The sequence below is a fragment of the Varroa jacobsoni genome, unplaced genomic scaffold, assembly GCF_002532875.2.
Source record: "Varroa jacobsoni isolate VJ856 unplaced genomic scaffold, vjacob_1.0 scaffold_995, whole genome shotgun sequence".
Lineage (NCBI taxonomy): Eukaryota > Metazoa > Arthropoda > Arachnida > Mesostigmata > Varroidae > Varroa > Varroa jacobsoni.
This window is the reverse complement of record NW_019213897.1, coordinates 8,241-25,911: the sequence shown is the minus strand read 5'-3', so window position 1 is coordinate 25,911 and position 17,671 is coordinate 8,241. Positions and strand designations below refer to the sequence as shown.

At 44.6% G+C, this 17,671-nt stretch overlaps 1 protein-coding gene and 1 long non-coding RNA gene across 2 annotated transcripts; both read left to right on the top strand.

Moving 5' to 3' along the window:
• The first annotated feature begins 3,752 nt into the window (after positions 1 to 3,752).
• On the top strand, positions 3,753 to 5,878 carry LOC147752781 (uncharacterized). The gene is made up of 2 exons (XR_015313117.1): positions 3,753 to 4,859; positions 5,740 to 5,878. It is a non-coding gene; the product is annotated as an uncharacterized LOC147752781 (long non-coding RNA).
• A 7,011-nt stretch (positions 5,879 to 12,889) lies between these two features.
• On the top strand, positions 12,890 to 17,294 carry rdx (BTB/POZ and MATH domain-containing protein rdx). The gene has a single exon (XM_086970564.1). It carries the CDS (start codon positions 12,901 to 12,903, stop codon positions 14,113 to 14,115), a length of 1,215 nt encoding a protein of 404 aa, XP_086826690.1. The 5' UTR covers positions 12,890 to 12,900; the 3' UTR covers positions 14,116 to 17,294.
• The last annotated feature ends 377 nt before the right edge of the window (positions 17,295 to 17,671 follow it).

The following is a 17,671-nucleotide window of genomic DNA, read 5'->3' as shown; positions in this document are numbered from 1 at the left end:
GCAAATATAGCGGCATTTGTTAATTAACATACCTCCAATTTTAGCTAAGGTTGAGAGAATCCATGCTCTTTCATTATAAAATGTAAATACTAGATGTTTAGTTTACTATATACTTTGTATGAACTTGATTCGGACTCAGTTTAACTTACTTTTCGTGTTATGCGGTGTGCATGGCTTACGTCTGCTGCTTTTTGGTCAATTTTTTAAGTAACTAGTGACTGAAGTATTTTGTGGCGTTTGCGAGAACATCAAGGTATTCAGAGAATATATATATGGGACCATAATTCACTTGATTTTAAGGTTTAGAAACTACTTAGCTTAATAGAGGTAAAAAACGGATTCACGGAAATTAATCCCAGCCGGGACTACTTTCCGTTGTGTTTTTGCGTCGTGATAGATAAGCAATTTATTGTGTTGTAGTAACGTTGATCCTCTGTAACTGAAGCCGTCGCTAAAAAAACGCGACTGTTCTGGGATGGCTTGGTGTCTTCATAATCTCACAACGCCTAAGCCATCCGAGCAATCGAAGGTAGGCCTAAATTGCAAACGTACTACAAAATAATATTGCATTTACGGTAGAGGCTATACAGATAAGAAGATTAGAAAAAATATATACCCACTTCTCGACTAAGCATTTTTATGTTGTATTGAGTAGGGAAAGATTGCCAAACGATCTCTTACTACTGACAGATCCAGATTGATGTATAGCATCAGTTCCGAATAACAGACAGCATAATGAAATGCTGACAAGCGATGACTGCATAATCGAGACGAATCCGTGATCTGTTTGCTATGGTAGTGAATCTTGTTTGTATCGAGTGCAATGCAGCATCTATATATGTATAGATATTGAATTTGACTAGAGGTAGAAGAAGGTGGTTGGACGAAGCAGCGACGACTCTGACGATGAAAACTCTCAGACTAATGCCCGATAATGGCAACGGTTTATTTTTGAGTGTTTCCCTACGCGCGCCGCCATCCAGCAGATAGAGATGAGATAGATAAGCCGAGCGTAAAGCTGCTTCAAATATTCACTGTAGTTGGCTATCTTAAATAAATTTAATAGTGTTCTTCTTTACCATGAAAATTGCAAGCTTGCGAATTATCAGCTTATCTAAGTACTGTTCAAAAGTAATGGCTGCATGTTATTTTCATTAGAACCGCAACTGTAAACGTATAAAAGCAAATAGGAATCGACCGTGTCCAAAAATTTCACGGTATCCATCTTTATTTGATAATGCGTAGCCTTATCTGCAGGTCGTCCTTTTTGTGTCGAAAGATTATAGAGAGACGATATTGAGGCCAGCGTAGAGTATCTTTAAGCCAGCATGGCTTAACGCACAGGTCACCTGCGCATAAATGCTGCCATAATTTACTCATTTAACTGTGGCAGGCCTTTGACCTACTATTTTTTCCACGGACGAGTGTATGCCCCCTCTTTAATAACAGTCGTGATTAACTACTATTAACGATGATTACATTGAACAGAGATGTAACAGTATTTTAGCGTTATAGCTTATAATCTGTGTAGGACTACGTACTTACATGAAATCGACAGTGAACACAATCTAAATAGCCGTACCCATTACTGGTTTTCCTATTGTGCTAGCCTCCCTCGTTTGATTCCCATATATCTGTGAACAAAATCAGTTATCAACAACCAGTACATAATCACACTTGCGGGGGGGGGGGAGATATTGTTAAAGATCGTATTATCCCCCCCCCCACCCACTTTTTCATCCACCTACCTGTAACGGTGACTAGAAGGGAATGTCTCTAAGCCACTGCCATCATATCCCTTTACCGTTTGTGTAGATACCTACTTTTTTGGCCTATTGCATTTACACGTTGAGGCAATGAACTGAGCATGCCCTGTATTCTGCTCTATCACAATCTAACGCGTATAACGTATGCCTAATGCGTGTAAGGGTGCGATTCGTCCTACTCTGTCGCCACACAATTGACGTAACGCATTGCGTGCTTATAACATGCATGTGCTAGCAACGCGTGCATATAACGATTATTTATATAACGTCAACACAATCATTAATTGGTACGCCATAACCGGTATGGGTAATTGGCCTGCATACGACGGCGGCGATGTAATCCATCTTCGTGTCTGCTGCACGCGTAACATTACTCCGATCGGCTCGCCTGACCAACAATGTCTGTAATTCTATTGTAATTTACCTAATTTTCTAATCGACGAACCTTTTGTTTATACATCGGCGTACCGATTCACGTGCGGTCTTTTCGCACTTGTCGTATATGCGTTCAAAACGATGACGACACACTTGCTCACGCATCGTTGTAAACGTGCATCTGGTCGTATCCGCGATCCGTCTTCGTTGTTGTAGGTTGTTTGTACGAACGGTCTCAAAGTCGCCCAGCCCGCTGATCGGCACCGTTTCGCAACGATAGAGCAGACGACTTAACGCGGCAGTAATCTCCTGCCTCGACTAAATCGCTTGGACGCTAGGCAGATTGCTCGACCCGTGACATTTGTCACCAGAAGGATAACACGAACAGGACAAACAGGCCGCCAGCCACCCACTCGACATCGTGTCTGCGCAATTAGCCGTCGTCGCAACGACAGCAGCCGCAGCTGCAAGATTAGGTAGCTAGACAGACAGTTGCGCGCCATCCTGACGCAAAGCGACAGAGACATGGTTATGTGTTGTCTCGCTTTGTGCAGCCGCGGGTCTCTGCGAATACCGTAGACGGTGATGAAAATCGATTTTGCCTTCACTCTGATCTACGCTGAAAGTCAACACGGTCCGGGAAGAAAACAGGCCAAGGAACGGCTAACGAACACTGTTGAATAAGCAATAGGCAATATAACAGAAGCCAACAAGCTAACTGAGGATTCAAAACGCTGACAAGCCAATAGGCTGCCTATTTCAGCGATTGTAGCGAGAAAAACAGCATAAATATAATGCGTGTCTGTATCTTTATGTGTTAGTATGTATTATCTGATCACCCAGTTCGGTTCGAAAGACGAATGGTTTAATGATCCCTGATGATGAACGAGAGCAGTACAGGCTGAGTAGGGTTTGAGAAGGGGGGGGGGGGGTAATTACGTAGGTAAAATTTACTATAGATAGTCGTTATGTGAATTTGTAAACACTAGTTATTTATCGATTAAATGTATGTTTTCTAATTGATGAAAGTAAAAATGCTTTTGCTAGGTCCAATATTGTTGGGGTTATTTGCAGTGTCTGTATATAATTCTCTATTTAACAACTTGTTACATTAGATTATACCTTGAATTTTACTTATTTTTAATTTCATCACACACATCATATATAAGCACACTTCGTTGCGTGCGGAAAGCCAGCAATCCGAAGTGACACTTGTCGGTGCAAATACCGGACATAAAACACGCAGTGTTTTAAAAAAAAAAAGTATACAATTAAGCATATTTGTTTGGAAAAATGCGTACAGGCGAATCATATAACAACAGAAAGACAACTTACGAGTACCCCGAGCAAGCTCACCATAATTATATGCTACTATTTGTTCTTTAAAAAATACGATATCTTTTACACTTAATATTTAGCTTGGTTACGTCCATTCATAGCTGTTCCCTTGAGACCAATTTTTTGCAACCATTCTCGTCGGTCACAGACTAGTGACCGTAGTGTAAACTTCTCAGGATCGCTTACACAGCCTGCCCTCACTCAATGTGAATACCGCGAGGAACGCATATATAGCATAAATCGCAAATATAGTGGTCAGAGTTTCGACTTGTTCGTCCCACGAGGAACACGTATAGTAGCTGAATAAGGGTACCAGACGGGACATATATGTATGTGTGTACGTCGGTGACATTATATCGTGCAGCCTTATTCGAGCCCAAGCTACAAAGTTGATCCGGCTTTCCGCGTCGTCGTGCTAGTGAGATAACAATGATGAGCTGACAGAGGAAGGTGGGTTAGAACGGGGGTTTGGGTGCCGGCCACAGCGTCCAGAAACGGCGAATGGTCGTGGCTCCAGTTGTGCCGCTTACTCGTGATTCCAATGCCAATAGATTTATGTCGACGTCGACGTCGACGGCGATATGACTTTGTCTGTCCTGAATATATGGGGGAGGACAGCCAAATACGGCCGGTACCTGTGAACACGTTGTAGCTTCCGCAGCAACGGCGCACAGCCAGACGAGCTAGCAGAAGCAGCATACCCGGCCCAAAGCACGAACTGATGCCATCAACATAACTGCTTACAGAAGAAAGCATGCCGAAAAATGGACGAGCAACAGCACCTGTTCCACTAGTCGCATTGGCAGAAAATAAACAAGATGGAAGAAAAAGACTCCGAATCAACCTGCTTGCGCAAACGGGAGATTCTGAGATACCGTCATTTTGGAGCGGTAGGGAACAACAGTCTGGGTCGGGCCAGACCCAAGAAGTGCCTTGTCCTGACAACAGCGAGTTGCGATTACAGCGCTAACCCTAAGGCTGGGGATCATATGGACAGTTTTTCTTATATGACAACAGCTGTGGCGGCGAACCCGGCGGCTCATGGGCGTCCAGAGCTCAGTTTGTTCTGACTGTCCGCTTGTTGTTGTTGTTGTTGTCATCGCTAGTTGCATTCGTTGGCCCGCACGATGTCTTTTTATTCGTAACTATCTCTGTCGTCGTCGTAATCAAGTAACGGTGATAGCGCGGTTTAAACGGCAAAAACAGCAGCAGCAGCAGCAGCAGCAGCAGTAGCCACAGCATAATGCAACACGCGTCTGGCGATGCAGGGGCACGCAAACACAGATCGACAGACAAACGGATAGGCAGACAGATAATTAAACATCACCCGATGACGATGATGATGATGATCTAGTCAAGTAGAGAGCTGCCATTTGTGGGGTGAGTGACTGAAACGGTTTAGAAATATGGGGTATCAACTCTTCTCTGTGTCTATTTACACAGGTTTGACCCTTCGTGTCTCCGTGGCCGTGTGTGTGTGTTTGTGTGTGACCGGTGATTGTTTTCGCGCCGCTCGTATGAACACTACGGTTAGCATTAGACGAATAAGCTGAGATGGCCCCAATAGTTAGTGAAGTGATACGTTACGAAAAATGCTTTTTTCCGTGTAGTTGATTATTTTATGCTATTATTATGGTTTTTGCATCTCGCTTTTTACGGTTTGCCGATATATACCTGACGAGATACGTTGGAGATCTATTAGAAATGTCTAGTAACATGTAGAGATGTATGTAAACAAATCTGATAAGATATATACGCAAACATGATACTTCATGTTTTAACGCGAAAGCAAGTACCAAATTGGTGCGACGCCGTCCTACTGAAAATCAAACATTCGATTAATGCATTTTCCATTGTCTGAAAAGCATCACGCCCTTAAAAAGGACACCTTCGTTTTAAACAACGTATACGCATAAATTGCATTCGAAAAGTCTTATTTGCTGCTAAAATGTGAAAGAAAGACCCTTAGCCATGAGCGCTGCTTGTAGGGTATACATAGGCCCGAAGATTCAACAAACGTGAAGGCTAAAGAAGAAAAGCTCAAGCGTACCTTAACGATATCATCGCTTATGACACAGAAGAGAATCAATCTATAATTTGTAGCCGTCATTCAGCTGTAGCCTGAAGCATAACCTGTAGGTTATGTAGTAAAGTCGACGGCCCACCTCTCGTAATGCATACACACACGTAGTTTTCTATGCAAAACGTAGCATTTTGAATAACAGTGTTATTACAGATTGTAATGATCTTTTTTTTTTAGAAAAACTCCAGGACAACATGGAAGCTGTCATCGTTGAGAAAAGAAACCGTTTGGAAACCTCACCGTACAGCAATAGTCGTTGATAGCTTCAGCGATGAGGCCAAAGTTGGAAGATCGAAAAATAAAACTCTACCCGAAATGTTGTTATCTCTAACAATAGCGAAAATTTTATGCCAACAAAAGTATCACGCATCATCAGATTGTGAAATCAATGAGGCTCATGGTTGTGAGGTGGAAAGCTTGCTTTTTAATCAAATTCTTAGACTTTGCGTGACTATAGTATATCGGCACTAGTTACAAACAATTATATGACGTTATTAATCTTAAAAAAGCGACGACAACATGTGCAAACTGAATATATCTGTTTTCAGAAAATGCGTTACAAATCTTCTTACGACTGGCGATTTTTACGGTCCTTGTCTCTAGGCCTCGTCGGCCATCGACCAGCTAGAGGCATTCGACTCTGACCGACTCTGCGCTTGCTCTATAGAAATTCGTTTTCTACTAAAATCTTCCCCAAAAACATTTTGCTATCATGGAAAAATGAACGCTAGCGTCGTAGTCGTATATATTCAACTATTTCGGACTTTAGCCTCCCAACTCGTTTTGAAGTTTACTGCCTTAGTCCCATAGAACTTGAGCAATATTTCCAAATAAAATATGCAAACATAACGTGCCGCAATCAACTGGTTTCCAGCAAATTTGCAGCTGGCTGTATCCTGACAAATATATCCCGCATAACTAAGAGGAAGTACCCACACATACACGTATATACCGATTTTCTTCGCTGCTAATAAAATTCGGTGGATGATCAAAATGTTCGTTTTTATCATCCTAATATAAAAAGAAAACAAATGTAAAGTTCCCATTGAGAAACTAAATGTTGGTACCTTTTAACCTACATATCACACTAAATTATTCATGATTCACTATAGCCAGTTGGACAGATAGCGCGCATCGTATATGCTCGTATACATCGTACTATACAGTAGTAAGACGGGGATATATCTGTTGCAGACGATTCCGCCATTGTTAACATTTATTGTAGATGACAGCGTCGTCGTCCCCCCTACCGCTGCCATACTCATCATTAGCGTGTTTGGTTGTGATTGCCGTTACGATCGCCGCCCGTCAGACCTTTTAATGTGGGTCGCCCCAGCTGCTGCCAGTGCTAACTGACATATTAATTTGGTCTCCGCAGCCGCAGACTGCCGGAACCGAGCCGGTGTTGCCGTCGTCCGCTACTGCTGTGAAGTGAACCCGTTCCACCCCTCCTGATCTGACGCGAACGCTGCTGCAACACCAGCTGCGGTAAACTCAGTTTATCACCGTTTGCAATTGCTTTTGCCTGCCACAACAGTGCCGACAGGGTAGATTACCGGACTTTCATTTATTTGCTGGCCGGCCCGACTCAGCACCCATAACAAACACCTGGTTTCTAACAATCGCGGGTCTCCACCGTAGAGCTATCCGTAGTAGACGATCTAAAATAGCCGCGGTTGCCGTTGACGAAACGCCGTCCGGACCGCCCGCCCACGACTCCTCGCCTCCATAGCAGGCCGGCAGGCAAGATCATCAGCGCCCGCTAGCGCAGAGCCTGTTTGAGCTCGCGCGTTCTGTTGGTCATCTGGGGGCATCTAGTATGTTGTTGTTGTTCAGGTCGGCGAATAACGCGAAGGAACGTCAAGAAAGCGGTAAGTGAAACGTAATTCTGTAATTTGTCCTTAATACGTTTGTCTCGCTCTTTACTAAAGGGATGTTGGCTATGCATATGAGCCTACCTACATGGGAAAAATCGGCAATGCCGGTTTGTGATATCAATTCGATGTACAGTCAATTACATCGATGACATTGTGTGGAACGGTATTTTGAAAAAGGGTTAACATAGAGATTCTTTGATTCTATCAGAATTCTAATATACCACCTTATGCTCTTTATGCTTTCAATTATTACTTTATGTAACGAGATATTTTGTCGTGTATGAAAATGGTGTTAGTGCTCGCTAATTGTGAACGAACAACTTGCTTGTTCGGTTCACGCTATTACGCTAGACCTAAATGAGCCTCCACGAAGTGATGACTAGATGTCGCTTAATAGTTGTCCGATTCAAGTGAAAGGGCCCTCGTCGTCGTTACCTCCTCTTATTTCGGCTTCCTTTCCCACACTCACCTCCTCAACGAAGGGGCGGAGCCTAGTTTGCTGCACACGATTTCCGCAATCAAGGTTATTTGCGTCCGTGCGTTCCTATGTATATATATATATATATATATATATATATATAGATATATAGAGAGAGAATGAGAGAGAGATAAATGTAGCTGCGCAAGCTTGGACGCATATGTCTTGTGTGCTGGGTCCGTGCATATTTATGCCATATTTCTTGAGAGCGACTATGGCGACACGCCTTCGCGCAATAACTAATCTCGAAATCTTTGTACTGGAAAAAATACAGGTTAGTGTTCGCGATTTTTTATATTGATATCAAAAATAGCCTGTGAAGATATTTTTGCTTGATCGTCTTGGGATAAGTGTTTTTCTATGCTACCCCGAGCAATATGATATTTCATTCAAACTTAATCAATGTAGAAGTCGATTGTTATACTCTTCTTTAAAGAAAAATAAGGTAGTCTCCGGCATTTTGGTGCACGCCTCCGTGCCGTGCTTTACTATGACTTTCCACAAGTACAAAACAATATATATTCTTAGCTTAGGACAGAATAGTGCCAATTGAAGCATCATTATATTCCACTTAATTCAACGGCAGGTGTTGGCTGGCAGATAAATCTAAAGAGAGCGTTCTATCACCGAACGTCGCTTGTTCGTGGAGGCCACATACGAAACGCGCAAGCAGCTGTCGACGAGACTGGATGGGAATAAAAATCCATCACAGCTGCGGGAAGCAGCCCCATCGCTTCAATCGGGAGAACTGAAGTAGTGCCGTCAAGCATTACTTCAGGTGCCTGCACGAAGCGAAGTATGTCTGCGTCCGTTCGTCTCCCAAGCCAGACACGACCAGACGTAACACATCCCTGAGTTTGATAGACAACCATATCACCTCTGCCCTATTGCGAGGACCAGTGGAAAAGGCAGCCGTTGTCAACCAACAGCGTGGGGTAAACAAACAAAAACAGCCAAAGTCGACAACAATTACGACACCTCTGGTGGGCAGTGCAACACCACTAAATATTATATATATATATATATATATATTTATCTGTATTACTTCTTTACTACTACAGTGATTAGAGCGGTGTGAATTACTACTGCTGTTGTCATCGCCGTTGGTGTTTGGCGCACGCCAGCCAGCTCTCTTTCCTAACGAGAGAGTTCGAGCAGAACTTCAATGGCCGGCTGGATTGAGAAGCAACCCGGATTTTCAGTTAAAAATATTCACAGCCGTGCTAATGCTTTATATATATACATTGGATATACGCATATGTGTCCGTAGGGTCTGCGTGTGGTGGTATTGGTAGCAGTAGTAGTACGGTATACAGCAGTACAAGCTGCTGTTTCTGCTGCTGCTGCTGTGGGTTCCATCGACCGCAGCGGTCTGCTGAAGGGTGCTGTTACCGCTGTCTATGCGCGTTCACCGCTTCTGCTGCTGGCGCTGGTAGCCTTAGCCGCGCTCAACGCTAGCTCCGCCCCGGCGCCATCTTAGTTCCAGATGTTTGGCTAGCGCCGCTCGTTTCAGCAGCAGCAGCAGCAGCAGCAGCAGCAGCAGCAGCAGTAGTCGTCGTCATCGTAGCCTCCAGTGGCTCCGCTGCTGTGGTTCTGTGCTTTGTGTCCGTATTTGCCTGGCCGCAGCGAACGTCCAACGAGTCAGCCGGCGTCGCTGTCGGTCTGTGGCCGCCTTCCTGCGTGCTTCGTAGCGGCGTGGCTGTGTGCGCGTGTATTGGCTAGCGAACAGCGCGGCTCAGCTCAGGTCTTGCCAGCGCCGCTGATGGTTGGAGACCCGCGATTCTGCTGTGCATGCCCGAGCAGCGATGCTCTGTGTGATCTGTGTATGTGCTGTTCCTGTTTGTGCCGTTGACGTGGTGCGGCGATAGCTAGAAACTGCTGCTGTTGGTTATTCGGTCTTTCGTATGCTCCCTAGCCGACGGCCACCATCGATTCGCAGAGCACCGCTTGCTGTTGGCTCTGACTGGTCTCAGTGGTGGTGTGTCGATGTCGACGAGGTCCCTCTCGGTCGCTGCTGCTGCTGCTGCTGCTACTGCTGCTGTGTCGATCGCTGGCTCGGCAGCGGGTCGGTCTAGCCAGTGCTGTTGCTGCGTCGTCAGTAGGGAATTGTCTGTTGTTTAGTGCTGAGCTGAGCCGAGCCGAGCCGAGACGAACGAGGCAAGCGCTGCTGCTCGTGCTGCTGCTGCTGCTGTTGCTGTTACTGCTGCTGCTGCTGCTACTGCTGCTGCTGCTGCTGCTGCTGGCGGTGGTGGTGGTGGTGGTGGTGGTTAGCTGGCTGACCCGCATCGCAATTACCGTTGCGTATACCACAGGACTTCGGTTATTCGCCGGCGAGTTGATACCAGTGGGTGAAAAAAGGCCGCTGAAAAAGTAACCCTTCCGAGGAGTTCATCACGGAATAGTGTTTGACTTCTAATCAGCCCACCGCTTCTACCTATATTTCTTCCACTCTACTGGACAATTGGCGCAGACCAACGAAAACGGCAAACAGGGAGTTCCGTTGAGTTGGCTCGGCAACAACAACAGTTCGGATCAGCAGTTTTGTCTACTGGTTTGCGTTCTAGTGGTAACAGTCGTTACGAGAACGCACAACGTAAATCTTGTGCTGAGTAGTTGTACGTTGTGTTTCGGTCGCGTAAAAAGTGCTACGATTTATTTTTCGCTTATGCTGTTTGTGTGCGACTTGGTCAGAGGTGGTTTTTCGACGAAACTAGCGCACAGCCTGCGGGAAGATCAAGCGGGTCGCAGTCGGCAACCGTGAAAGCCAAATAAACGTTACTTACAGCTGTTAGCTCACTTGGCCAACGTTCGTATCATCATAAGCGCATCATATCAAGGTTAGCCTTAGCACCGGGTCTGGGTACAAAGTACTGCGCTTGTTCGAATCAACACAGGCGCGATCCGAAACCTACTGAAGAGATTTAGTGGATGACGACACCGAACGGACGGCCCCTCTTCGATAAAGTCTCCCAGCATCATCGACGGTGCCCCACAGCCTAAGGGTGAGCATCGGAGCAGCATCGAAAGAGAGGGGGGGGGGAGCAGCAGCAGAAAGAGATTGCACTCAGGAATACGACTGCGATCGTTTCGAATAGCGAACCTACCTGTGCGAGAAGCACCACCCCATTCAACGGAAATCTCGCCGACTTGACCCCTCCCTCCAACGATACCCAACTCTCGGAAGTCACTTCGAAGTATAAAGAGCAAAATCCCTCTCGTACCCGTCTTAATGTCGCTATCATCATGACGAACACCTCATACTCTACGTATCGTAGTATATCCGTGTGTGACCGATTTTCGTTATGATCGAGTTCTAACATCAGCCAACAGGGCTCCAAGGATTACGTGTCTCATTAACTATATATACATAGCGGACTAGTGTGTGCGATCCTATTACGTTTGATAAATACCTACATCTATAAATAATACGTTCATATTTTTTAATTGTTGTGTGGGTCGTCGTTTATGCGTGTGGATTCTTCGTTGATTATTCATCACCGCCCCTAATAGCCGACATTCGACGGTAAACGACACGGCCAGCATTCTATCTACGAGAAATATATACATACATGTATGTATGTATGTATGTATGTATGGTAATCATATAACATTGAATGATAATGCCATTGGATGTTCGAGATGGGACCAAATGATTGCTTCACTATAATGATAATGCTGTCAATGTTGCAGTCGTTGATGTGACTGGATAGACAAAACAAAACCCGTCTCACTGTATTTATGCTCTGTGTTACGAGCAACGTACGTGCTGGTGTGACGACGATCGTGGCTTAGATGTGTATTGTGACGGCGCGTGTATCTTGGCCAAGCCATCGAGTATGTGGTTAGCCAGGCGATAGGAAAGAAATATCTCGCCTGATTCAATTGCTTCTTAGTGTGAACAGTTCAGCGGTTCAGCCCGTTTTGCCATCTTGCCTAAGCGTCATCATCGACATTTGTTATTTTATCGCTAGTATTCTGTTTCAATTCTACACTCTAATGCAAAAAGAGAACGTGGATTTCGCTGGGTATATATGTGTCGTGCGCCAGTAGCGTTCGTTGAGTGAATTACTGTCGCTGTTACGCACTTTGCAGCCTGAAGCCAGGCCGTAAGCTACCTGCGTAGAGATCAGGAACAACAACAACAACAACAGCAGCAGCAGCAGCAGCAGCGATCCCCCTAACGTGCTGCTGTTCGTGCGGGGCTTTGTCGGCGCGTTCGAGGTCCCTGCGATGGCCCCACTTGTGTGAGAGGCGTTCAGCAGTGCTATGTTGTAAGGCGTCCCATGTACGTCGCGCGTCTGTGTAGCATCCGTGTCCAAGTTAGTTAGCGCGTGTTCTAGGCTATGACAACGACCTATCAACGGACAACGAACTACAGACAAGTTACTAACTCTTTGGTAAAGTGTCGGCAGCTCACAGCGGTGGTCTTTCGGCCTAACACGGTTTCTGAAGGTCGGCCTTGAGGCGAAGGTTGCGCTCGCTGCTGTGGTTGTGCGTGTTCGGTAGTTACACGAACACGCGCTAACGGCGAGATTCGTTCCGTTCCTGCTGTTCGCTCGACCGATCATTGTGGCTGCCGCGCTACCTGGTGTCGGTTCTACTTTTATTGCTTTTGCCAGCCAACATCGACGACGCCCCTGGAGGGCCGAGAAAGTTAGAGCTGCAGGATCCGGCTGAAACCTCTTCTTCTTTTTCGCAGCGCAGTAGGGGCTGGCTATTTTTGTGCGTACCAATCGCCTCTGTACGCTGATTATCGACGGGGAACCGTAGGAAACAAAACGGAACCAGCTATCTCCCCTAAAATTATGACTACTACTACTACGACAATTGCTAGCATCTGCCTGCTTCGCTAATACATCACTACAATAAGTGAAAATAAATTAGTGCTGTTACTGACGGCAACGATAGAAACAGTGCAGCTTTTTTCCAAAACCGAAAATCATTCAGCTAACCAACGAGACAGGACGCAAAAGTTTGTCGAAAATGGCGATGCGAAATCACGAAGCGAACGCGGTGTCAGCGGCCCGTTCAGGCGAGGTTCCCGAGAGCTCGTCGGGCACCCAGAACGGAAACAACCTCGCGATGGTTGCCGTGTCGGCCCCCGCCTCCGTCGAGGCCAATACGCCCGTCGCCGAGAGCTGGTGCTACACCCAGGTGAAAGTAATTAAATTCAGCTACATGTGGACCATCAACAATTTCAGCTTCTGCCGGGAGGAAATGGGCGAGGTGCTGAAGAGCTCGACGTTCAGCGCGGGAGCCAACGACAAGCTCAAGTGGTGCCTCCGGGTGAATCCAAAGGGTTTGGATGAGGAGAGCAAAGACTATCTCTCGCTATATCTCTTACTTGTGTCGTGTAATAAAAGTGAGGTACGAGCCAAATTTAAATTTTCGATCCTCAATGCAAAACGCGAGGAAACCAAAGCGATGGAAAGCCAGCGGGCATATCGCTTCGTGCAGGGTAAAGATTGGGGCTTCAAGAAGTTCATTCGGCGGGACTTTCTACTCGACGAAGCGAACGGCCTTTTACCGGACGACAAATTGACTCTGTACTGTGAAGTGTCGGTAGTTGCTGACAGCGTCAACATATCGGGCCAAAACTCTTCGATTCAGTTCAAGGTACCGGAATGCGCCCTTTCAGACAACCTTGGTGAACTATTTGAAAGTCAGAAGTTCTCCGACGTAATTTTAGCAGTGAACGGACGCGAATTCTTCGCACATACGGCGATTTTGGCCGCCCGATCACCAGTGTTCAGCGCGATGTTCGAGCACGACCTTGAAGAGAAAAAAACTTCGCGGGTGGAGATTGCCGATATGGATGAGGATACCTTGCGGGAAATGCTCCGATTTATCTACACAGGGAAATCGGCTGCGCTCGACAAAATGGCCGATGAGTTGCTTGCAGCTGCCGACAAGTACGCTCTCGAGCGGCTTAAAGTTATGTGCGAACAGGCGCTATGCGACAATCTCGCCGTAGATACAGCTGCCCAGTTATTAACATTAGCCGATATGCACTCGGCGGAACAATTGAAGGCACATGTGATCGACTTCATCAATATGCATGCCACCGATGTTGTCGAAACTGACGGCTGGAAACAGATGGTCCAACGGACGCCACATCTCGTCGCCGAAGCGTTCCGTGCTCTTGCTACTCAGCAGATACCGCCTATTGGACCAGCAAGGAAACGCCTCAAGCACTAACAACACCCGTCTATATATCTCACAGTATCAACAATATTCTTATTATTATTACCTTTACTAGTGCTAGAGTAATATGAAAATGTACATCTCGCCACCTGCCGTCGCTGTTGTCTACATCAGTAATCACCATATGACTTGCACTGCTCATAGAGTACTGCCCTCTGCTGCGAGGTTTTCGGTAGTCATCATCTTTTCGTATCCGATAAAAGTGTACATATATACCCAGATATATCGATATGTGTCGGTTAACAGCATTTACACACATATACATATAGATAAATACAGAAACATAAATACGGACGCTTTCCGTTAACGAGGCTGGAGCATACACACAGACACGTACACACAGACACACTTACACAGAAACACTTACACGCGCGCAAATACAGAGAGAACGAGGAGGACAAAGAGATATGGCGCCGATAATCCGTAAGAGAGTGATCATAAGAGCTAGTGGAAAATCAACAACTATCTCTTACAACTGCTGCAGCTAGAAGTGTGTCGTCTATGGGCCCAGCGCAGGCCAGAGGACGCAACGAGTCAAAAACAGGAAAAATTCACCGGTTTGTTTTGCCAACGTCGCAAGGGATCGATAAGAACGACCCGCGACAAAAACGGACGATGTACGTGCCAACGTCGCGCGGGAGGCGAGCAAGTGACTTCATGGCACGATGATGGTAGCCGATGCATCAGTTAGGTAGTCTCTTACTAGGGCAAAGGGAAATTAGATATTTCGTAGTGGATACGTGAAGGACGAATATTTACGGATAGTCAGAAAGAACAGCGTTTGATTCCGTATCGTTGTCTATAATCATCGTATTGGAATGGAGTATATTTACTTTTTATTTAATTTGTTCGTAGTCTATCTTTCATTTACTTCAATGGTAACTTTTAGAACAGATATATTTGGAACAGCATATGCTTCCTAAGGTATTCATTTGTTGATTCTATTGGCATTGAAACGTGAAATGATATCGCCCGCCGCTGGCATCGAAGAACGGTAGAAGCAGTCGCGATATTAAGTGTCCTATTAGTATTGCTAAACAATGACAGCGTTCGATTAAGCCATATGTAAGGTAGACAGGGTCCTCGGGTAGAGGCAAGCGAGCATTTTCGTTCTGGCCAATAAAATTGGCAATAGAATGAGAGAGACGTCATGGGACTATACCTAACTAGATGAAGTCTGGATGGTAACAAAAAAATTATTATTTATTGCACTTTCACTACACAAACGTCTAGGGAACCATCCGGGAGGGATTATAATGATGACGCTGAATTATTTAACATTGTCATTATAATTATAATTACTATTAAGTGTCGATAATAACAACGGTAGTAAGAGAAAGAAACGGGAATATTTATTTTGCGTTTACTTTATATTTATTTGTTGAAGGTGCAGAGCAATGGAGGCCTCACCTTTCTCCAATATATACATATATATATCACAATGTCATATTGTCGATAGTACTAAGTACTTTACATTGCTCTGCTTTGCCACTCATGATGTGTGTGAGTATCAATAATGATAGCTGATGCGAGAAGTGCTTAAACAAGGGTTAAAGGGTTCAAAAAAGAAAAATCTAGAGGGGCGGCGGCGGCGGCGGCGGCGGCGGCGGCAATGACGACGACGACGACGACGACGACGACGACGATGACGATGACGATGATGACAACGATGACGACGACAACAACAACAACAACACAACACAACACAACACAACAACAACAACAACACAACAACAACAAGCGACAGCGTGATATGTTAGAAAGGGCGATGATTGCTTATGACGGACAGCAGAGATGAAGAATTTACGTAAAGATAAAAAAAAAATAGAGAGGAAAACTGAACAAGAGGAATGTGAAATAGTAGGATAAATCATCATATGAATAAATAGTAATTTAACTGACAATGATGGCTACAAGCTGCGTATAGATGAGAGCTCGACGTAGGCGTCGTCCACTCTGTCGCAACATAGATATATGCTGCCAGTACGTGAGTGATTATAGGATGATGTCGAGGAAATGGCCATAATTAACCATTTTTCTGTGAAAATAATTAGGCAGAAACGTTATACTATTCGAACTTGTAAATTGTTGGATTTAAGATACGGTCGATTCTATCTAGCAGAAGTTTTTAAACGTTTTTACATTTTCGTTATTTGGCTTCCTCTTCATCCTGTAATCGAATGTACAGACGAGAGCGAAAAGAAGAATGAAATAGGCGATGAAAAGGCGAACGAGCTAGTATTACATCATTATGATGAATACAATCGCATCATCAGTCACTATTATTATTATTAGTACGGTGATTCACTCGAAATGGACTTATTCTAATTCTTGTCGAAATGTTGAAACAAAGGTTTTTAAATCTTCCGATAAGTTTGTGATCTCTGGCCAAGTGTGCCGTATGAGAGTATCTGTTTATCTAAACGTGTATAGGTGTCTGCGACAGCCCGTGTGCTTGACTATGCGTACGTATGTCTCTCTGAGAGAAACGTCTGTGTATATAATATAATAAAACATAATTAACAAAAACAAAATAGGCGGTCATACTACGATATAAATAGGAATGAAGTAAATGTTACGATGTTGTGAAAGCGAGAGAAAGAGTAATTGCAGAGCGCGACACGGGGCAAACAATAATTGAAAAAAGAAAAAACAATGAACGAATTGTAGAGGAAGCCCGTTCGCAATGCCTGACAAAGACGAGAAAGAAATACCGCAAAAGCCGTTTTTCCTTACCTTATTTCGCTAATAAAAAATAAAATCAGTAATATTAAGTGAAATAAATAGTACTATTAAGTGAAACCTAAAGTCATAAACATTTGGCCGAAACGAGTGGAAATTTCCATTGCAAACCAAACGACCCAAACACTTTTAACCAGCCATAAAGCCAGCGAGTAGCGGCGAACCGCGTAAAATGACGATAGGGGGACATGTCAGTTGTCGAAACGAAGAAAATTAATCATGATTAGTACTCTGTTCATAGGTGCATGATGATGAATAAGAGAAAAACGGCGTGTGTATGTGTGTCTGAAGCACATGTGTCTGTATACATGTGCGTACGCTAGTAGTATTTAGTGATAAAAAAAAAAAACAACTCATGACGCGAGAAGAGATCCGATGATTGTATGAATATAGATAAAAAAAAAAAAAAAAAAGTTTTCAAACAATTAAAACTTTGTGTTGTTATTACGTTATGGGTAATACATGGGTAGTAACGACAAAACCGTAGTTTTGTCGCACTTACGATACGTTCACAACATTCCGTTCTATGGGATTTGATTTTTTTTACAAAATTGTTCATTTTTGGGAGTCCCATTCTGGAAAAACAAAGCGTCATTTCATTCTCAGTAGAGAATAGGACCAGACGCTTCTAAATGGCATTCGTTCTGAGCATGTAGGAGGCCACAAGAAGGCGAGAGAAACGTTTGAAAAAAGCCTGCCATTGGCCTAACAGTGGTCTTACTAACCCTTCCTATAGCTCAATTACAAACACAATCATAGAAAGAAGTTAACGGTGGAAATAGTATTACTTACCAACGCGTGCGTCTGA